The sequence below is a fragment of the Natrix helvetica genome, assembly GCF_964273705.1.
Source record: "Natrix helvetica genome assembly, chromosome: 1".
NCBI lineage: Eukaryota > Metazoa > Chordata > Lepidosauria > Squamata > Natricidae > Natrix > Natrix helvetica.
The window spans coordinates 216,281,513-216,301,939 of NC_138548.1; the positions used below are offsets into that span (position 1 = coordinate 216,281,513).

Below are 20,427 nucleotides of genomic sequence, written 5' to 3' on the forward strand. Positions count from 1 at the left end.
CTCTTTCAATCTATTTGCCACGTAAGAGCTGTGTACATTGCTAAGCATCTTGGCTCAAAGTCTCGGGCCCTCCTCCACATCTCCAGGTGCCTATGGGCCTCTGCATGTCCACCTCCAACTTCTCTGCCCATCCTCGGTATCGGGCTCTTGCCCTCCTCTCCCAGCCCTTTCCTCTGAAGTTTTAATTAAAATTAAAGCAGGGGAAAGGACGTTTCCCTCCCTATAAGAAGCAGCCAACATTCCTATCTCCTCCCCATAGCTTTTGAAGGCCATAATATGGCATTACAACACCACAGAAGGCTGTGCGTATGGGAGTGTGTGTTTGTGTATAAGCATTGGAGAGACGGTACAGCAGCAGAGCGGGGAGTATATTTTACGCAAAGGGGAAATGGACATTATAAGGACTTTTGATTACAGAATCCAATTCTCTCTTATTTTCTTGAAATGTGCTCAGACACCAAGAAAGTGAACACAAATGACAGACAACCCTTAGGTTCAGGGGTGGGTTCCTTCGTGGCCGTGCCGTGCGTGTGCGCTTGATGCGCAGTGCAATAAAAATTGCTCTGCACATGCACAGAAGCAAACAACAAGGTGGCAGCGCTGCCTGGAGAACCAGTTTGGGAGCGTGGCAGGCCTGGATCACTGCTGGTTCCAGTGACCTAGGCCACTAAACCACTACCAGTTTGGCTGAACCAGTCCAAACTGGTAGGAACCCACCACTGCTCAGGTTGCACAATGCTAAAGTGAGAGATTAATATTTCTTTTCTTGTAGGATTTGATGTAAAGCCCTAAAGAATAGAATAAAATTCTTTATTGGCCAAGTGTGATTGGACATAAGTAGAATAAAAATGCATCCATCAGGAATAAAAAAAATACAACACTTACTGATAGTCAAGGTTATTAATAAGCTATCAAATCGTACTAGGAAACAAATAAAAACAATATAAATTGAAAGATTCAAGCAACATGGTTATGGTCATAAGTGGGGACAGATAGATACTAGGAAGGAAGAGAAGAATAACAGTAATACATTCTTGGTAAATTATTGACAGTATTGTGGGAATTAGTTGTTAAGCAGAGTGATGGCATTTGAAAAAACCCTGCCCTTGTGTCTTGTTGTTCTGGTGTGCAGTGCCCTAAAGCATCGTTTTGAGGGCAGAAGTTGAAACAATTTATGTCCAAGATGGGAGAGGTCTGTAGATATTTAAGATAGAAAAGAAGGCTGGAATAAGGAGAAAGTCCAAGGTGGAACTCCATTTTAATTGTTGTTCTACTTAATAATTTTGGAATCCGTGGCTAATTTAAATATCAGGGTGGGGGAATGTCAAAGATGGTTGGAGATTGGTATCAGCAGAAGACAAGCAGCTTCAAAAGAACAGGGCTGGTGGAGATTGGGGGAGAGGGGATAAGAAAAGAGTGAAAATGTTCCTCAAGAGGTTAGGAGATGCTACTTCCCTTCCTTCCTTCCTTCCTTCCTTTCTTTTCTTTTCTTTCTTTCTTTCCTAGGCTTCCTCTATCTCTGGATCGGGTTCTGTGTCAAATTAAAAACTGCAAGAAATATTGCCCCAAATAAAGGAAGGTTTTTTAATTCACAAGACAAGGGAGAAAGGAGGGAGACCGGGGGAATGTCATAGAATCTCTGATAAATTGACTTTTGAGAAGTTACAGAATATAATTCTTAAGGTTGCCAGATCACGATAGTAATCTTTTTAATATACAGACTTCCCAATCTTTTCTATGAAATTTAACCCCTTCAATGTCATCCCAAATGAAAAGCCTAAACATAGTGGTATCCAATCTGATGTCCTCTAGAAGTGTAGGGACTCCAATTTCCAGAATTCCTAGGCAGCATAACCCACAGAGAGCAGCAAATTGGAGAAAATTGCATTAGCATGTATGAATGAATTTACTCCCATTCATATTAATCCCTTGTCCCTCTTTCTTGCCTCAAAAAGCCCTACCATCCTATAAATAGGATTACTTTCTTGTTCCAGATATCTTTGGTTTTGCAAATGAACAGTTTTGTTGGTAGATCTTCTCTACCTCAAGAGGATCATCATTCTCTGTGTATCCTTCAAAGAGGAAACAAATATCCAAACTCTCTAGCTTCACAATGGAAAAATGATCATTTCTTTCCATGCTCTATTAGTTGCTTCACCGAACTGATTACTTTTAGCAAAGTGATTGGATTATTATTTGGGCGCTTTGGAAAATTGCAGTCGGCCAAAAGCTTCATCTGAAAAGCACTCTAAATTTGGATATTCCCAACAGAATAATCTAGAGAAGGAACAGAGCAACAATTAAATCCAAGGATCCCATTAGGAATCTGATACAAAACAGAAAGAAGGGCCTACCTTTCTGATGAAATTCAGGCGTATAAAATTATATTTGTTGCCACAAGAGAGGAAGCTGATTTTTCTGCCTTGGCTGCTAAAATCATAGTTGGACTTTGCATTTTACAACAGTCCTCGATTTACAGCAGTTCATTTAGTGACCATTCAAAGTTACAACGGCACTGGAAAAAGTGACTTACGACTGTTTTTCATACTTAGCCATTGCAGTATCCCCATAGTCACATGATCAGAATTCAGATGCTTGGCAACTGACTCATATTTATGACAGTTGCAGTCACCTGATCACCTTTTGCGGCTTTTTGACAAGTAAAATCAATAGGGAAGCCAGATTCATTTAACAGCCATGTTACTAACTTAACAACTGTAGCGATACACTTAACTGTGGCAAGAAAAGGTCGTAAAATGGGCAAAATTCACTTAACAACTGTCCCACTTAGCAACACAAATTTTGGGCTCAATTGTGGTCATAAAGCAAGGACTACCTGTATATAGGAAAATTGAGAACATATACTGGTTGGCATATCCACATTAGCTTTTAAACTAATGTAGTTAATTTATTTGTATCCTCCTTTTTAAACTTAAGACAGCACTAAAGCTGTCACACTGTTCAAGTCAAACCTTGCTGTCATTTTTCACCCTTTACATTTTTAGCTGTAAATTGTTGTTGTTAGTTGCAAAGTCATGTCCGACCCATCGCGACCCCATGGACAACGTTCCTCCAGGCCTTCCTGTCCTCTACCATCCTTTGGAGTCCATTTAAGCTCACACCTACTGCTTCGGTGACTCCATCCAGACACCTCATTCTTTGTCATCCCTTTCTTCTTTTGCCCTCAGTCTTTCCCAAAATTAGCCTCCTCTCCAGTGAAATTAGAAATAACCTGCATCTTATTATTCTATATGTAAAGGGATGCGGTGGCTCAGTGACTAAGATGCTGAACTTGTCAATCAGAAAGGTCGGTTCGAATCTCTAGCACCGCATAACAGAGTGAGCTCCCGTTACTTGCCCCAGCTTCTGCCAACCTAGCAGTTCGAAAGCATGTAAAAATGCAAGTAGAAAAATAGGAACCACCTTTGGTGGGAAGGTAGCAGCGTTTCGTGTACCTTCGGCATTTAGTCATCCTGGCTACATGACCACGGAGACATCTTCAGACAGTGCTGGCTCTTCAGCTTTGAAACGGAGATGAGCAACACCCCCTAGAGTCGGAAACGACTAGCACATATGTGCGAGGGAAACCTTTACCTTTACCTAAAGTGGACCACAGTGATTTATGGCCGCAGAAGCTCCAAACGACAACATTTGCTCCTAGCTTGCCTACCAGTAGATACCACTGTACTTCCAGAACTGGAGAACCAAGGAAGTCCGATCCATACCATCGCTTCCACATCAGCCACCTTGGAAGTCTCAAACTGGCTCAGCCCTTTTCTTTCAGGGGAGATTTTGTTTGGGAGCAACAATCCTCCTTTTCACCTGAAAACCTTCCCTGAGAGCAGCCAGGCAGCTCCCCTTCTTTTGGTATGCAGTTATCAGCCTGAGTCAGAGATCTGGCGTGGGCTTTCTCTCTCTCTCGGCATCCTCAAGGTCTCCCCTGAGTTAAGTGCTCTTCTCAAACAAAGGCAACCCTCCTCCCCTCCCCTCCCAACACCTATCCAGCTCTGCATCTCTTGGTGAGGGGGGGAAATCAAAAATCTCTCAAGATTTGCAGGGAGAAGAATAGATCAAAATAGGAAGAAGAAACAAGAACCGTGAAAGAGCATTTGCGTAATACTAGGGGCAGAGATGGGGGCGTGCGGGGCATGAAGATTCTCCTACCCTTATTTTCCCTGTCACCTTAATTGTTCTGCTGTGACTTCCACTTGCGACCCATAAATCTTCCCCCACCCCTGTCCCACTCAGTGTTTCCTCCCTGACCTCTGACCTCCAGATTTCTTACCAGGTCTGTTTCCAGGCTTGGCGTAGCTGATGTTCGCATTGCACAGATCAGAGCGGCACCTACAGGACAAGGTGATGGCAGCCGAAGAGCGAAACTCACAAGCTGGGGAATCACAGGCTTCTTTTTCACTAATCCAGCAACCTGAATGGAGATTTGGAGTGGGGGGGAGGAAGGAGAGAAGGGAGGACAAAAATTCAGGAGGACAAAGTTTGTGAGGGCTTCTCTGCAAGGACTAAACCTTGCCCCTGGCAAGTGTTGGAAAGGAGAACAGAACAGAACCCAAAGGTGCTTTTTTCAAGAGGCAACTGGTCTTCCTTTGTTTTTCCTTGAAGATGTTTCGCTTCTCAGCCAAGAAGCTTCTTCAGAACTTAGATGAGAAGCCAAACATCTTCAAGGAAAAATAAAGTCCAGTTGCCTTTTGAGAGAAAAAAAAAGCACCTTTGGGACAACCGTGACCTGGATGACTGAGAATTTCCATCGACATTTAGAACAGGACAGAGTAACAACAGAGTTGGAGGGGGCCTCGGGGGTCTTCTAGTCCAACCCCCTACTCAAGCCGGAAACCCTATACTATTTCAGGCAAATAATTGTCCCACCTCTTCTTAAAAACCTACACTGTTGGAGCTCCCACCGGAAATAAGTCATTCCATTCCAAAGAATGTGTTGGATTTGAATCCCGATTGTTGAATCTGCCTTGTAGTTGAATCCCGATTTTTTTTCATTTATTCAGCCTCCTAAATTGTTGAAATGTGTTGGTAACAGTGTGACGGTATCCACATGCCCTCCACCAAATTGTATCATTCGGTAACTTTTCTATATTCATTGCTGCTTTTTCTTTCATTCTTTGCTGTAGTTGCAACAAACCTTACGTTTCTAACATACTTTTTTCTGTGTGCCAAATTAAAGACACAAAAATTTAATTTTTTTGTCACCAACATGCTCAGGACCTCAAGATTAGAGTTCAAGTCATAAATCTGGAATGAAATATGAACATTGGCACATATTTGTTTAGGAAAGGGACTGAAGCAGAGAGGATGGGCTGTCACCCACCCTTTGTTTTACATAGAGCAGGGGTGTCCAAACTTGGGAACTTTAAGACTTGTGAACTTCAACTCCCAGAATTCCCCAGCCAGCATGGAATGAATGAACATTGAAATATGAACATTGGCACATATTTGTTTAGGAAAGGGACTGAAGCAGAGAGGATGGGCTGTCACCCACCCTTTGTTTTACATAGAGCAGGGGTGTCCAAACTTGGGAACTTTAAGACTTGTGGACTTCAACTCCCAGAATTCCCCAGCCAGCATGGAATGAATGAACATTGAAATATGAACATTGGCACATATTTGTTTAGGAAAGGGACTGAAGCAGAGAGGATGGGCTGTCACCCACCCTTTGTTTTACATAGAGCAGGGGTGTCCAAACTTGGGAACTTTAAGACTTGTGGACTTCAACTCCCAGAATTCCCCAGCCAGCATGGAATGAATGAACATTGAAATATGAACATTGGCACATATTTGTTTAGGAAAGGGACTGAAGCAGAGAGGATGGGCTGTCACCCACCCTTTGTTTTACATAGAGCAGGGGTGTCCAAACTTGGGAACTTTAAGACTTGTGGACTTCAACTCCCAGAATTCCCCAGCCAGCATGGAATGAATGAACATTGAAATATGAACATTGGCACATATTTGTTTAGGAAAGGGACTGAAGCAGAGAGGATGGGCTGTCACCCACCCTTTGTTTTACATAGAGCAGGGGTGTCCAAACTTGGGAACTTTAAGACTTGTGGACTTCAACTCCCAGAATTCCCCAGCCAGCATGGCTGGCTGGGGAATTCTGGGAGTTGAAGTCCACAACTCTTAAAGTTCCCAAGTTTGGACACCCCTGACATAGAGGTACTCCTTGACTTACAGCCATCCATTTAAGTGACCATTCAAAGTTATAATGGCATGGAAAAAAAGTGACTTACAACTGGTCCTTGAACTTATATTGTTGCAGCATCCTGCTTGCTTAAAATTTGTGGTTGGCCACCGGCATCTATTTGAGACAGTTGCAGCATCCCAGGGTCATGTGATCATCATTTGCATACTTCCCAGCCGGCTTCCAACAAGCAAAGTCAATGGAGGAAGCCAGATTTGCTTAACGACTGTGTGAGTCACTTAAGAACCCCAGTGATTCGTTTAACAACCTTGGCAAAATAGGTTGTAAAATCAGGCCTGACTCACTTAAGAACTTCCTTGCTTAACAATGGAAATTCTGGTCCCAATTGTAGTTGTAAATTGAGGAGTACCTTTACCTACATGCATTTGGGAGAGCCAGTTTGGTGTAGTGGTTAAGGCAACAAGTTAGGAACCAGGAAACTCTGCACGAAGCCAACTGGATAACTTGGTCCAATCTGTCTCGTTCAATCTCTCTCTCTCTCTCCCCCCCCTCTCTCTCCGTCCCTCCCTCCCTGTATGTATGTATGTATGTACACACACACACACACACACACACACACACAGTTTCCCTAAAAATAAGACCTCCCCATATAATAAGCCCAATCAGGCTTTTGAGCGCATGCACTAAAATAAGCCCTCCCCCAAAAATAAGCCCTCCCCAAAAATATTGCAACAAAGCAGCAGCCATGAGGTAACCACACTCGCCATCTCCTGCACCTCAAAAATAATAAGACCTCCCTGATAATAAGGCCAAGCGCTTATTTCGGACATCAAAAGAAAATAAGACCCTGTCTTATTTTCGGGGAAACATGGTATACACACATACATACACACACACACACACACACACCCCGCACACACAAGATGCTGAGCTTGTCGATCAGAAAGGTCGGCAGTTCAGCGGTTCAAATCCCTAGCGCCGTATAATAGAGTGAGCTCCCGTTACTTGTCCCTGCTTCTGCCAACCTGGTAGTTCGAAAGCATGTAAAAATGCAAGTGGAAAAATAGGAACCAGTAAAGTAACAGTGCTCTGTGTGCCTTCAGTGTTTAGTCATGCCGGCCACATGACCATGGAGACATCTTCGGACAGCGGTGGCTCTTCGGCTTTGAAACAGAGATGAGCACCGCCCCCAAGAGTCAGGAACAACTAGCACATATGTGCAAGGGAAATCTTTACCTTCACACACACGCACACGCACACAGAGTTAATATGTCTCTGCAATCATGCCTGATTCTCTGTGAGTTACAGACTTCCAAAACAGCAATAGGAACAGTATATGAAACGCAAAATAATAGAATAACAGCAGAATAAATAGGCTACCATACCCCTGGCCTTATAATTAGGAGACTGCTAATGAAGATTGAATAAGTTGCGTAAGTTGGGGACAATTGTGTTGTTATTCCCATTTTTGAATTTCTGGAACATCATCTTAAAAATATAATTAACATACAAGGTAGCCCTCAACCTATGACCGTAACCGACCCCACAATTTATGTTGCTAAGTGAGACTTTTGCTAAGTGAGTTTTGCCCCATTTGACGACTTGTCTTGCCACAGTTGTTAAGTGAATCACTGCAGTTGTTAAATTCGTAACACGGTTGTCAAGGGAATCTGGCTTCCCCATTGACTTTGCTCGTCGGAAGATCGCAAAAGGAAATCACATGAGCCCAGAACACTGCAAAACGTCATAAATGTGAGTCAGTGGTCAAGTATCTAAATATAAATCACGTGAGCATGGGAATGCTGTAATAAGTGTGAAAACGGTCATAAGTCACTTTTTTCAGTGCCACTGTAACTTCGAATAGTCACCAAGTGAACTGTATTAAGTTGAGAACTATCTGTACCTAGTTTGGTGTTCCTTCCCCCCCCAACCTCCCTCCCCCAGCTGCCCCCCCCCCCGAATGCTTTGGGAACATTCTGATAAAGCTGGAGATGTTACAATTGTGAACCTCATTTATGGGGATTTATGGCAGAGGGATCCAAACACCAGCTTCATCTTCTATTTTGTTACTTCCCTGTATTTCCCCACTGCTTATTTCCCTTTCATGCTTTCCATCAAGGAGGATAACAATGAATAATGCACAAACCTCTTATGACTACCTTCCCTCTCCACATCTGGGAGTAGCCCTTATTTCATCCCACCATCAGAAGCATGGAAGGAGCCACATCAATAACACAGAAGGATGGGAGAAGGGAGGATCATAAATGTAGGATGCCGGGGGGGGGGGGGGGGCAGAGTTTCACATGAAAAGGAATCCCTCCGATTCACAAGATCCTAAAACAGGGCTGGCGCATGAAGGACATGCAACATTCTCATTAAACATGGATAGGATTGTATTGTATTCTATGCTGCAGTTTTATCCATTAGTGTGTTTGTATTTAAGAGGCAGAAGAAGAAAAAACACCACTGAGGCTGCAAAAGAGAGAGAGAGAAATTATATTCAAGGCCACTTTAGGGAGTCCACTGTTTTGCCCGATCTGAGTTTGGCTGTCTGAGAAGGATCAACTGCTAACGGTAACATTTAAAATCTGATTTCTACAGTTCATTCCTAGCTATGCTCCAAATCATCGCTCTTAAAATCTGGGATCCTTCCCAAATATGCAGGGGGGAAAAGAAGAAGAAGACGGGAACACTGTGAATGCCACCTTGAGCTCCTGAATGAAAGCCAAATATAATAAATAACTTTTAAAAAATCAGCCCTCCACAATGTACTTATATCCATATGCATTGGGTCATGATATTAGTCACTTCAAATGAGACTATTCTGGATGGGTAATTCTGAGAGTTATCGTCCCAACACTTCTGGGCCAGGAAATAATAGATCCATGGTGCTAGGACTAAGGTTCTGTCTCCCTATTTGAGAGTATACAGGTAGTCCTCGACGTACGACCACAAATGAGCCAAGATTATTGTTGCTAAGTGAGACATTTGTCAACTGAATTTTGCCCCATTTTGCGACGTTTCTCGCCACCATTGTTAAGTGAATCAGTACAATTGTTAAGTTAGTAACCCGGTTGTTAAGCGAATCTGATTTCCTCATTGAATTTGCTTGTCAGAAGGTCGTAAAAGGGGGATCCCATGACCCTGGGACGCTGCAACCATTATAAATATGAACCATTTGCCAAGCATCCGGATTTTGATCATGTGACCATGGGGACCCTGCAAAGGTCATAAGTGTGGAAAAAAACAGTCAGAAGTCACTTTTTTCAGTGCTGTTGTAACTTTGAGCTGTCACTAAACGAACTGTTGTATGTCAAGGACTATCTGTATACTAGACTGGGGCATTTTATAGTCCATCCTGGCTTTTTGGCTGTGCCTGTCTGGTCTGCACGAGGTCAATCAGAAATTAGAAATCAAACGTAAATAAGATGTAATGTGTATTCTTACCAGTTGCAGCTAATCAAAACCTGTTAAACCTATTGGTTCAGCCTTCCATAACAGTCCCAGTTTCTCAAGCGTGAAAATTAATTGCCTGCCCCAGTATACAGTGTATGTGCAGGAGATATTTCTGTTAGTAGCTTTCCCCAAAGAAAATATTCTGGAAAAAAGCTTCCTAGGAAGCAGAATCTACAGAATCGCTCCTTGGAAAACCGACAAAGTTTTCCAACCAAAAATGTCGCGCTTTCTCAGACCTCTTCAGTTGACCTTGGCCTCTGTTAGTATCCCTGTTTCCTTCAAACCAGATGCTCTCCTTAACCCCTGCTTCTCTAGAAGCATTGTGTGGTGTCAGTCTTAGCATTCCTTGGGGAATCGTAGTCTAATAATTGGCTAAAGGAATCCCATGATAGAAAATAAAAGAAGGCAGGAATGGCGGGTTTTTCTTCTTTTTGCTACACACTTGCGTAGTGCGTACTCTGACCTTATCTTTCTTGCTGCTCTCCATGGTAACTGCAGCTCCCGGGCGTGATTCAGTGTGGAGAAGGGAGAAAGCTGTAGATATCTCTCTAAGAAGAGCCAGTTTGCCGTCTTTTTCTCAGGCAGGGATGAGCCAAAAATAGACTGGAATGCAAAATCTCTAGATGACTTGCAGAAGATGTGCAAACCATTGGCTTTTCAGCTTAACTCAAAAAATATTTTGCTGGTTGCCGAAATGAAGAGAACCTCATTGGGGGTGGGTGGAGGATTCAGGGGAAGAGGAAAATCAGAGCTTGAATATTTGGATGAAGCGGTTCTTCATCTCTCTTTGGTTTAGGGAAGATGTGTTTAAGCAAGTAGTTTTGCTCTCACTACTGTGAGAGAGATTCCTGAGAAGAGCAAATACTCACACTTGCCGTTTAATATGTTTATCTGTTGTGCTATGTTTATCCCATTGTTCACCTCAGTGCGTATTTGCTCAGTGAGCTACTAGTCAAACACTTACATCCTGAGTAGTGAATCTTAAGGATTTAAAGTTGGGGGTCTTGTTGATTTTTTAAAAGACCTTCCACACCTGGAATCTCTTTTCAGTCTGCTGCTCTGCAGATATTTTGATGTATAATTCCCCAAATTCACAGTTGAGAATTATAGCCCAACACACATATTGGGAGACATATTTCTAGAGATGCAAACACCTCCTCTATTTCCTGATCTCTCTTTCCTTCAAAGAGATAAAGCTAAATATTATTAGATATTGTGGCTGACACCTGTGATCAGGGTCAAAAGAACAGAAACTGGAGGAAAGCAGACTCAAATCTACACTCAACTATGAAACTAATTGAGTGGACCTCAGCCTACTAACTAGGCATTATTTTCTTAGCCTACTTTACCTTCAAGGGTTGTTAGAAGGAGAAGATGAAATAGACAAAAGTCCTGCCAAAGTGAGTTCCTTTCACTGGGAATTGAAATATAACAAATAGTCCCTCCAAATAATCTCATTATGTCTAATAAAACATGATTGATGTACCACTTAAGAAACTTCATTATCTAAGATGAAAGATAATAAAACGTGCCCACCTTGAAAATACAAGGTCTATTTATAATCCGCCATATCTCTTAGGTTTAGGGAAGATGAGTTTAAGCAAGCAGAAGCATAAAGCTATCAATGTGAAAAAGTTCTACAAATTTTGGCATGCATTTGCAAGGTAAGTAAATACTTGACTACAAACTTCAAGGGAAGAACATACATTTCGGTGAGGCAATCTCAAATTTCATCTCTTTACTTCCTATACCCCAGCAGGGAGTATAGTTCAGCCATTCAGATTGGAATCAACCAGAGGTAAGACCTCAGTTGACCAAAATGCATGTACAAATCAATCTTCAGAAACATCCACACATACGGTGTCTTTACATTTGATGCATGTCAGACAAAGAACCAGAGAAATAGCAGTTGCATCTTGAATTTTGCCCACTACACTCAATCCCCATTTCCAATCTGGGATAGTATGATTGGTTAGTAAAATTTTAAGACGGTGAACTCTACCTGAAGAACATGCCATGTGCTTTATGATCTCCTGCTTTATGGCAAAGATATTAAAGATCCTGAAGTTCATACTTTTGAACAGGAACAGGTGATAAAATTATTATTTTCCTAACTCACGTATTCTTACATTTTTTTTAGAAAAAAATCCCACTACCCTTTGTTAGCAAGAAAAAGAAAACATTCAACGTGCTTGCTGATATTCTGCTTCCATTTCAGCCTCGCTCCCCAGGAAAGACTCCCTCGTTGTGTCTTCCATTTGCCCTCCTCACCTTGCACCTTGGCTTGAAGTTGTCCTTGGTTCAGGTCCCAGATGCCAAAACAGCACTGGTTGTGAGGACACTGGATCGTGCCATTGCGGCCATCTTCCAAGATTAAGCCCTGAAGATGCTCCACTCCCTCAGTCAGAGCATTGGATCCATAGGAGACACAGCTACGGTTTTTACTTAGGGCATCCATATACTTACTTTGCTGTTCCAGCATCAAAAGCCAAAGGAGAAAGATGTGGAACCCCATCTATTTTCCAGCAGCACCTGGTCTGGGTATGTAAACCCAGCTTGCCTGCTCTGGTGTCTCTCCTCCAGGCCTAGGTGGGAAGGACTTGGCAAGCTCCAGTGTGTGGGATGGGACTGACTCCTGTCAGCTAGTGACCACAAACGAACAGGGGAGGGAGGCAATGAATGTAGTCAAGGAAGGACAAAACGAACCTCTACTAGATCTGTCTTTATTCCTATGTTTCTGAGACACCATAGAAAGAAAGAAAATCAACTCCCACAAGACAGCTGCATTCATGCTCGGAGAAACAACTCCCCTGCAAACTCAAGGAGAGAATTTGAGATGCCCTAAGCTGGGATATCAACTATATAGGCCAAGGACATCTTTTCAGGTTTAGATACACATGTGAATGATGCTTGTGGGAGGCAGGCAGAATAACATTTGGAGGCGGTTATCAGCAAACCTTAAAACCCACTTAGCCAGATGTGTTTAATATGTGGAACATTGCATTTTTACAAGACTAGATTTTGGAGGAAAAGGAGTGTCATAAAAACCACAGAAGTGCAGTATTATCAATATGGGACAATCCACCTCCCATATATTGTATCTTGATTATCCATATTTAGTGTATGGTTAATAATATGTAGTTGTTTAGCTTTGTAGAACCAGTTAATTAGCGAAAAGTACAGATGACCCTGAGAAAGTATCCAGCTGCTTTGAAACACTGATTAGAGTTGGGGATTTGTCCCCTCCCATCTTGATAGAGTTTCTGACCATAGGAACACTTCAGCACTATAATAATATTGCAGGTTTCCATCTTATTCTTCTTCACATTTTTTTAAAATTTTCTAAATTTGGGGAAGGATAATGGCTTCAGTAAGCAAGACAAGGTAACAGCCTTCCTAAGAATTTAGGGACCTCTTATCAGTCATAGCAGCTTGTTCTGAGCTATTTGGCCAACTATAGGCCAACTTAACTCAACTGCATATATGCAGACTTTGAGAAGCCTAAACTTGGTTTTCTCAACTCCAAGATGAATACTGTATCATGTGTATAAAAGTAAAGGTTCCCCTCGCACATATGTGCTAGTTGTTCCCAACTCTAGGGGGCAGTGCTCATTTCTGTTTCAAAGCCGAAGAGCCAGCTCTGTCCAAAGATGTCTCTGTGGTCATGGGGCCGGCATGACTAAATGCCAAAGGCGCACGGAATGCTGTTTACCTTCCCACCAAAGGTGGTTCCTATTTTTCTACTTGCATTTGTACGTGCTTTCGAACTGCTAGGTTGGCAGAAGCTGAGACAAATAACAGGAGCTCACTCCGTTACATCGCGCTAGGGGTTTGAACCGCCGAACTGCCAACCTTTCTGATCGACAAGCTTAGCGTCTTAGCCGCTGAGCCACCACGTGTATAGTCTAGGCCAAAATCTGTCTAGAAACTAGATTAACAGATAAATAGATTTTAACAGAGTTGGGAGGGACATTGTAGGTCATCTAGTCCAAACCATGCCCAAGTAGGACACCTACACCATTTCCGACAGATGGCCGTCCAATCTCTTCTTGAAAGCCTCCAGTGATGAAGCTCCCACAACTTCTGAAGACAAGCTGTTCCATTGGTTGATGGTTCTCACTGTCAAAAAATTCCTGCTTATTTCTAGATTGAATCTCTCCTCGGTCAGTTTCCATCCATTATTCCTTGTCTGGCCTTAAGGTGAATTTTCGTGACTCGCTGCGGTTGTTTAGTTAGTAACACGGTTGTTAAGTGAATCTGGCTTTCTCATTGGCATTGCTTATCAGAAGATCACTCCAACCATCATAAATATGAGTAAGTTGCCATACATCTGAATTTTGATCATGTGACCATGGAGATACTACAGTGGTGGTAAGTGCTAAAAATGGTCATAAGTCACTTCTTTCAGTGCCATTGCAACTTCAAATGGTCATTAAATGAACTGTTGCAAGTCAAGGGCTACCTTTACATGAGGTCAGCTACAATGTACAGTAGAACCTCTGGTCACAACCATAATTTGTGCCATAACTTTGGTCACAAACCGATTTGGTTGTGACCTGAACCTAATTTTGGAATCTTGGCGCTTACAAAAAAATGGCACAGAAGGGGAAATCAGCCACGAAAAAAAAAATGTGATTTTTTTGGTTGGAACTCGATTTGGTTGTGGTCAAAAGTGTTTGTGACCAGAGATTCTAAGGTAATTACAAAGGTTTTCTTATGGACAGGTTATTAAAATGATTATGATTTGAATGGGTATCTGATTGCAAGCACTTTGCTCAGTGGTAGGATTCAAAAAGTTTTACTACCAGTTCTGTGGGCATGGCTTTGTGGGCGTGGCATGGCATGGCTTGGTGGGCGTGGCTTGGTGGGCAGGGCAGGGGAAGGATACTGTAATATCCCCATTCCCTCCCCACTCCAGTGGAAGGTTACTACAAAATCCCCATTCCCTCCTGATCAGCTGGGACTCGGGAGGCAGAGAATAAATGGGGCAGCGGGGCCAGTCAGAGGTTGTATTTACAGGTTCTCCGAACTACTCAAAATTTCCACTACCGGTTCTCAGAACTGGTCAGAACCTGATGAATACCACCTCTGACTGTAAATTGTCACTTGTGTAAAAAGAGAAACTATTTTTATAACATTTATAATACAAAATCTGCTTTTTGGCATTAGAATTAAAAGTGGCAACTTTTAAAGGATAAAAAGGCACCTTAAGATAGGACAAGAAGTAACCAATGGAAACTTGTCAAGGAGAAATCCCATCTAAAACTAAGGAGAAATTTCCCGACTGAGAATAGTGAATCGGTGGAACAATATGTCTCCACAAGTTGTGAATGCTCCATCACTAGAGATCTTTAAGAAGAGATTGGACAGCCACCTGTCTGAAATGGCATAGGATCTCTTACTTGAGCAGGGGTTTGGAGTAGATGACCTCCAAGGTCTCTTCGAACTCTTGTTATCCTGAAAGTCTAGGGACAGACTTTTATACCACATAATTCCCCATTGAAATTCCCCAGGTATTTAGAATTTTGTTGGAAATTACGGTAATCAACATTGCTATGATGGCACTGGATAACAGTTTTATGTGAGAATTTCCTATAAGAAAGGTGTATTTCCCAAGCTGGCTCATCTCCAAGAAATATGAGATACAACTCCCAACATTCACAGCTACTTGGCCATTTGGCTAGACATCAGAGCTGCTCTTTAGCCTACCTTTAAACCATGATGCCTGGGAGTTAAAATTCCAAGATACCCACAAAGATGAGGGAAGTCTGATCTATATCTAGGGATTGGCCTCTGGTTGGTTTTATCCAAAGCTACATCTGAAACAGTATATTTGTCTCTGTTACCTCATATACCATTTGCCCATCCAGTAGTACCATATGCAAGGGTTTCTGTATTCTGCTATTTCCTTTTGGTTGCTTAAAAAGCGCAATCACACAATGGCATAAATAGAGCTGAAGCAGCTTTGGTTGGTGGTGTAAACACTTCTGCGGAATGCATTGATTTACTTGCCCCACTTCTCTTTACTTTCTAACCATCTCAATGCTCTTGTCATATTCTGGATGATAAATAACTTTGCTGTAGTCAAAGCATACTCCTCCCTTTTCAGTACTCAGCGCTGGTCCTTCCCATGTTTGCCTGTATCCACTCATGTTAAGAACAATAAATACTCCCCAAATAAGGACATGGGTGCCTATCAAGAATGGACTCTTTACTTTCTTTGCACTAGACTTCTCAAGATCCCACAAAGTGGCGTAAAATGACAACGAATCATCTCAAAATTGCACAGCTTAGTTATGCCAGCTCAGGAGGAAAGGAAATTGGTCTCCAGGTGTTGTTTTTGCTCACTTGGCTGGAGCTTCTGGGATTGATGATTAATCCAGAAGGCCATGGTTAAATGACCTTGATTATCTCAAGGGCATTAGTATCTTGATCAATCCCCAATCTTCCAATGAATCCCAGCAAGCACTAGACAGAAAACCCTGGAGAAACAAAAGGACAAATGATCTCTTGCTTCCAAGAATATCATCTGGATTATGAAGCCCACAGTTTTACTTATACTACATAAACTACAAACAGTCACAGATTTATCCAGGAAAGCCTCAAATAGGTTTCGCCCTTTGGTCTGAGTTGAAATTACCATTTCGGCCAAGGCCTTGATCAAATTCTCTCCAAATACCTACAACTAATCTTTTTCAACAGATTTTTAAAATACCAGTTCCCCCTCTGTATAGACTTTTTTGTCCTTGTTTTTATTCTAGATTCCCAAAACTATTCACAGTGGTGAAAGGACAGCCCACTTTCCTACAGCCAACATAGCAATGCTGCCCTCTTGAGTTAATTGCAGTGTAAAAACAAACATGTTTGAATAGGACATCCTGGTCCGAATCATTCTGGTATTTAGCTGGCAGTCATACTTGAAGCACTGGTCATAACTTGCTTTTAATCTTTATATATGTATATTTTAAAATGATTTGCTTTTATCAGGTTTGTCACGTGAGAATTATCCTCTGTCTCCAAGTCGGAGAAATGGAAGAGGACAAATATTGCAGCCTGCTATGAGTAACCTTACTTCCATGTGAAATAACCCAGATTATCTTCTAGTATACAATAGCAATAGCACTTAGACTTATATACCACTTCATAGTGTTTACAGACCCGCACCCCATAAATGGTTTACAGAGTCAGCATATGCCCCCCAACAATCTGGGTCCCTATTTTGCTGATCTTGGAAGGATGGAAGGCTGGGTCAAAAATGATCCCTTGATAGGATCTTGGAGGTTGGTTGCCAACTAAAACATCAAGCTAAGAAACTGGTGTTGGTCTATAAAAATAGTCACACAATCAGACTACAAAAGGGTTGGAAGGGACTTGAATTCATTAGAAATCTCTGCCTACAGTGTTCCCAACAAATGGCCATCCAGTTTAAATAATATACTCCACTGAAGTAGTGCAGGGGTGGGTTGCTGCTGGTTTTACTACCGGCTTCGCTCGTGCATGTGTGCTGTTCCATGTAAATTGCATAGAACAATGTACAGTGAACTGTGCATGCGCAGTCAGTAAAAACCAAAATGGCGGCAGGCCAGCGGTGGTGAGGAAACTGGTTCAGGAGTGGGTCTCTGCGGTTCTGTGACCCAGGCCTGAATTCCACTACTGGTTTGGCCAAACTGTGCCGAACTGGGAGCAACTCATCTCTGAGTAGTGTCTGCCAGCTTCTATAGGACTCTCTTGTAGTGCTCCTATCACTAGCCAATTGTTCCTTATGCCTCACCCAGATTTTTTTTTTTTTAACAGCTCAGCCCTACATTCAGCATGACAATCTTCCTGTCTGCCTACATTCTTTCTGAGTTAAATATACTCTTCCAACCTTCCCTCGTGGCTTATTCTTTCTAGGATAAGAAATCGCCAGATTGAAGAGGATCCAGTGTTCTAGGTGTGATCCAACTAATGCAGAACAGAGTAGAACAATGACTTTTCTTGACTCCGTTTCTGTTGATGCAGCCTAGGATTGCTTTAAGCATTCTTTGGCGTTGCATCACACTCTGCAGCTTGTGGTCCACGAGGATACCACTTCCTGGGCTTCCTCTCCACACTGCAGGGTTCGATTTATAGCTATCTGCAGGGGTGGGCTGCTGCAGGTCCACCCGGGTTCGGGTGATCCTCTAGCTAAGGATCTGCAGAGTTCGGTGAATCCCACCCCTGGCTGGCCCTGCCCAACCCACCCCTCCCAGGAGTCTCCACATGGCCTGTTTGGGATGCCAGGTAAGTACAGGGCCCACGTGGAGGCTCTGTGAAGGTGAAAAATGGGTCTCCCAGACGTTCTGGAAACAGGGAAGAGACTCCGGAGCCCGGGGAGGTAGTTTTCACCCTCCCAAAGGCTCAAGGAAAGCCTCTGGAGCCCGAGGAGGGCAAAAACATCCCCCCTCCACTATGGTGCAGGAGGCTGACTAGGCCAGGCCCTCCATGGCCACGCCAGACCCATCAATTGAACAGAGAACTCGTTGCTAAAATGTTTGAAGCCCACCCCCGGCAATCTGGATGTTTACCTTCTAAACACATTTTCCCACTTACTAATGGCACCTACTGTATGGCCAGCTGTTTATTTCCAATATTATTCTCTCTGTTCCCAAGTTCTTTAACGTTATAGAATAAAGAAAACATCACTTGGGCTTCCAGGCCCTTCAGCCTCCTGCCCAGGACTTCATAGTCCTTTCATACATGTTCCCACCTGGATCTGGAGAAAGGGATAATGGTTAGTGAGCGCAGAGCATGTACCCCAATATAAGATGAAATCAATTAACTGAATTTTCAATGGCACAGCTTAACAGGGCCATAACATTTGGAATCGCAGACAGAATTTCGAGTTATGTACAAACGACAAAACATATAGTTGCCAAAATGTATAAACTCTTGCTGAAATTTGAAATGGAAGAGGAACAAGTGAAAGAGTGAATGATAAAATGGGCTAACTAAGCATTTTGGTCATAATATATTGTTGGAACAGCTGGAGAACCTGTGGTTGAAAGGATTGAAATGTACATGATTTTAACCCAAAAGAGCATTTTTACAAAATATATTATAAAATGTCATATGCTGTTGGTATATGACTCCAGAAAAATGATCTAGATTCTAGAATGTACCTCAAAGTTGAAAACATGGACAACATTGAGGATCATTTTATCATCTTTGGTGAACTTGTAAAAAAGCCAGAAAATGTTGGGTGCAAATACATATATTGATTACAAACAATCTTAAAGACAAAAGATTTAACTGAAACCATAACTTTATTTTGTTGGGATTAATGGAGACACAACTAGAAAAAAACTATGGAATATTATGTTTATATATGAACACTGTTGCAAGACAACTATATGTGCAAAAACCAGAATGAAGAAATGGTTTGTGACGCAAGTACGGGGATAGGAAAATTGTTTGCTTAGAAAAAGATGAATTATTATATTTATATCAGTCTCTGGAAACCCTTATGGGCTTTTTGTTGAAAAAATCAACTGATGATGTATGGATTTGATGATTAGAAAGAAGGAAACTCTGATGTGATCAAAGAGAGAATAAAATATAAATATACCTAACAATTGCTGCTAATGAATATTGGAAGCCTCTTATTTTTCCTCCTCTTCTTTTAATTTATTTATTTCATTTTCACTTTATAATGTTTCTTTGTATCTCCTATCTTTAAGTTAAAATTTGTATTATTTTCACTCTGTGGAAATTTTATAGAGGTAGTACTTGACTTATGACCACAATTGGGCCCACAATTCTGTTGCTAAGTAAGACAGTTGTTCAATGAGTTTTGCCCCATTTTATGACTTTTGCCAGTTGTGAAATGAATCACTACAGTTAAGTTAGTAACATGGTTTTTAAGTGAATCTGGTTTCCCCATTGACTTTTGTCAGTTCTCAAAAGGTGATCACATGACCCCCCAGGAAACTGCAACTGACATACATGCCAGTTGCCAAACATCTGAATTTTGATCATGTGGCCACGGGGATACTGCAACGGTTGTGTGAAAAATGGTCATCTCACTTTTTTCAATGCCATTGTAAGTTTGAATGGTCATTAAATGACTAGTTAGTCAAGGACTATCTGTATAGAATAGGTCTCACAGAAAATAGGATAGTTGACAATCTATTTGGCCAACAAATGGTTTTCAATCACTTATTGCATCATTTCCTCCCCTTGGGGACAGGGGCAGAAATCTTTCCCTTTCCAAAGTGTGTTGTCCTCTTCCTCACTTTTGTAGCAACTGGTTTCCAGCCCGGGGCTCCATCTGAATCTCAAGTCTAATTCAAATTAATCTGTTGTGACTTAACCAGCAATGGGTAATAATATAATCAGCAACAAAAGAAAAGGAATGGCTTTTAAAAAGAAAATATTGGAAAACATAACCCATGAAAGAGAAGAAAAGGTGAGTGAGGGCTTCCAAGAATCAAAATTCCACATACTTTGACACACTTAGGAGAAAATCCACACCCGAAGAGAGTTATGGGGCCAGTTTGGTGCAGTGATTATGGCATCAGGCTAGAAACCAGGAGTTCATGATTTCTAGTTTCTAGTCTTAGCAACAAAGCTGTACCAATAGAAGAGAATAAATGTAACTCAGAATTGAACTGTGGAGTCCTATGAGCTTGGTTGTTTGCCTGCAAACATTTCATCACCTACACCAGTGATGGCGAACCTATGGCACGCGTATCACAGGTGGCACACAGAGCCATTTGTCAGGGCACACGAGGCACTGCCCTGTCAGCTGGCCAGCGCGCATGCGCGCTCTGGCCAGCTGAGTTCAC

At 42.1% G+C, this 20,427-nt stretch overlaps 1 protein-coding gene across 4 annotated transcripts in view; it reads right to left on the reverse strand.

The window, feature by feature from the left end:
• AMHR2 (anti-Mullerian hormone receptor type 2) overlaps nt 1-12,197 on the reverse strand; it is a 41,098-nt gene extending 28,901 nt beyond the window's left edge. For 2 of the 4 annotated variants that reach the window (XM_081937641.1, XM_081937640.1), the window contains exons 1-2: nt 11,894-12,182; nt 4,286-4,426 (exon numbers count right to left, since the gene is read on the reverse strand). In XM_081937641.1, coding sequence (XP_081793767.1) covers nt 4,286-4,426; nt 11,894-12,137 — 385 coding nt within the window. In that variant the 5' untranslated portion in view covers nt 12,138-12,182. Of the gene's footprint in view, nt 1-4,285; nt 4,427-8,312; nt 8,639-11,893 lie in introns of all 4 variants that reach the window. The other 2 variants (XM_081937642.1, XM_081937643.1) reach the window with 2 other exon arrangements.
• Between the last annotated feature and the right edge of the window lie 8,230 nt (nt 12,198-20,427).